The sequence below is a fragment of the Geospiza fortis genome, unplaced genomic scaffold (assembly GCF_000277835.1).
Source record: "Geospiza fortis unplaced genomic scaffold, GeoFor_1.0 scaffold131, whole genome shotgun sequence".
Taxonomy (NCBI): domain Eukaryota; kingdom Metazoa; phylum Chordata; class Aves; order Passeriformes; family Thraupidae; genus Geospiza; species Geospiza fortis.
In genome coordinates this window covers 618,256-619,936 of record NW_005054391.1, presented here as the reverse complement: position 1 = coordinate 619,936, position 1,681 = coordinate 618,256, and the positions used below count along the sequence as shown (strand labels likewise).

Here is a 1,681-nt window from a genome sequence, read left to right as displayed (position 1 = left end):
ACAACTTGCTGGGTCACGTTGAAGGATATCATAGTACAGTTCCTTGGCATCCTATTAAAAATATATACAGTAGCCAAATCTCATGTTCCCAGATCTTCAGCAATAATTTTTTTTTTTAATTGAAAGAAACAGCAGTTCCGGTTTTTCCATGTCAGTGGTTAATTTTTTCATCTTGAAAAGGATCAGCATCTAGATTTTCCACAGCTGGAAAGCAGTAAGGGCTGCCTTGTATCTGCCTAGAATCCAATGTTTGAAAGAGGTGAACTTAACCACTGCTTTTCTGTTTTTCATTTTAGGAAGCTGCTTTAAGAAAAAAAGAAATTGATAGAATACACGTGGGAGATAAATGCTACCTTGCTGCCCCAGCAACGGGCTCAGATGTAACTGCAAAGTTTCTTATAGTCTTAACATTGCATGGATGGATACAGATGTTTTCTACATGAATGGCTAAAATGTACAGATGTCTGTTTGTCTCAATTTCTTCTGGCTTTTCCATGTAAACTGACACTTTTAAGAGGTAATCAGAAGTGGCAGAGGTTATGAAAGTTCATTTTTCTTTAACTTCGAAATGGACATTGAAAGATTTTGTATACGAAGGCAAAAAAAATCTCCTCGGATAAGACAAGATAGATGCACAACCAAAATAAAATGCATATTGAAAATCCCTGCCTGACGTTTTATCCCCTCGCTGGTGCTTCCAGTGGAAATTATATGGGTATAAAACACTAGCAGAAGGAAATGTTTGATTTGCAAAGGAATGAGTTTTAGGGGAGAACTATTGTGCTAGAGTTACGTTAGCATGATTTTAAAGCATTCACAAACAAAACCTCATTGGAAAAGCTTTTCTTCTGTACAGATGCCTGATGTACATTTTGCTACCTGGCATTAGCAAAGCAGAGGATAGCACTGAGCCTGCAGCCCCCTGAGGGCTCTCCCTGGGATACAGGGAGCCTTGGCCAGGCAGGACAGTGCTTCTGCAGAACACTGCAGTGTCTTTAAAGTCAGGATGGGTGGTTCTCCAGCTCATTCTGGCAGACACACAAGCTGGGGCACAGAAGGGCTTCTATCGTACAAATGTTCTATGAAGCTTAAGTGGCTAACATTGATTTTTACTTTTTTTTTTGTATGTAGACATTTTGTTTCATATTTTGTAAGTTAATTGCATTATTTATTTGTTTTGTGTTTCCTTCCCAGCTTGTTTTCATAATGGATTTAGTTGTTGAAATAGAAAGATGACTAGTTTTAATAATGAAATATTATGCTGGCATTTGTGCCCATTCTTTTATATCTATATTATATTTAGTGTTTACTCAGTGTTGAATTCAGCCAACTAATATTTGAAATTACTGAACTGGGCAGTAGCCTGCCATGAGCTCCCTTTCAAAATCAGGTACTAAAGTCCAGGTAGATATCAGCACTTTCCTGCAGGGAAGGGAAAAACTGAAATTATTCTTAGTTTATTGGAAAAATCAGCATAGAATCCCTTAAACAGAAGAAGCCTAAAGCATTTTGAAATAGCTGAATTGAGAGAAGGACTTCCAAGTAAAGAAATAGAATTTTATCTTCAAGTTATGAAGAGAGTTCTGACTATATGTTAAGCTGTGTTGGGGCTCTATTCAGTCCCCCAAAGTCTCTTGTTTAAGTCATTAACACAGCTCTCAGGGTTAGGGCATCAATTACA

The 1,681-nt window shown here is 37.5% G+C and overlaps 1 protein-coding gene across 1 annotated transcript in view; it reads left to right on the top strand.

Annotated features, from left to right (window-relative positions):
* The window catches only part of IMPG2 (interphotoreceptor matrix proteoglycan 2), a 52,092-nt gene extending 51,457 nt beyond the window's left edge, over positions 1-635 (top strand). Inside the window, exon 19 of the mRNA XM_005425629.3 lies at positions 297-635. Within this exon, the coding sequence (XP_005425686.3) occupies positions 297-309 (13 nt within the window). The 3' untranslated portion in view covers positions 310-635. The remainder of the gene's footprint in view (positions 1-296) is intronic.
* Positions 636-1,681: the final 1,046 nt, after the last annotated feature.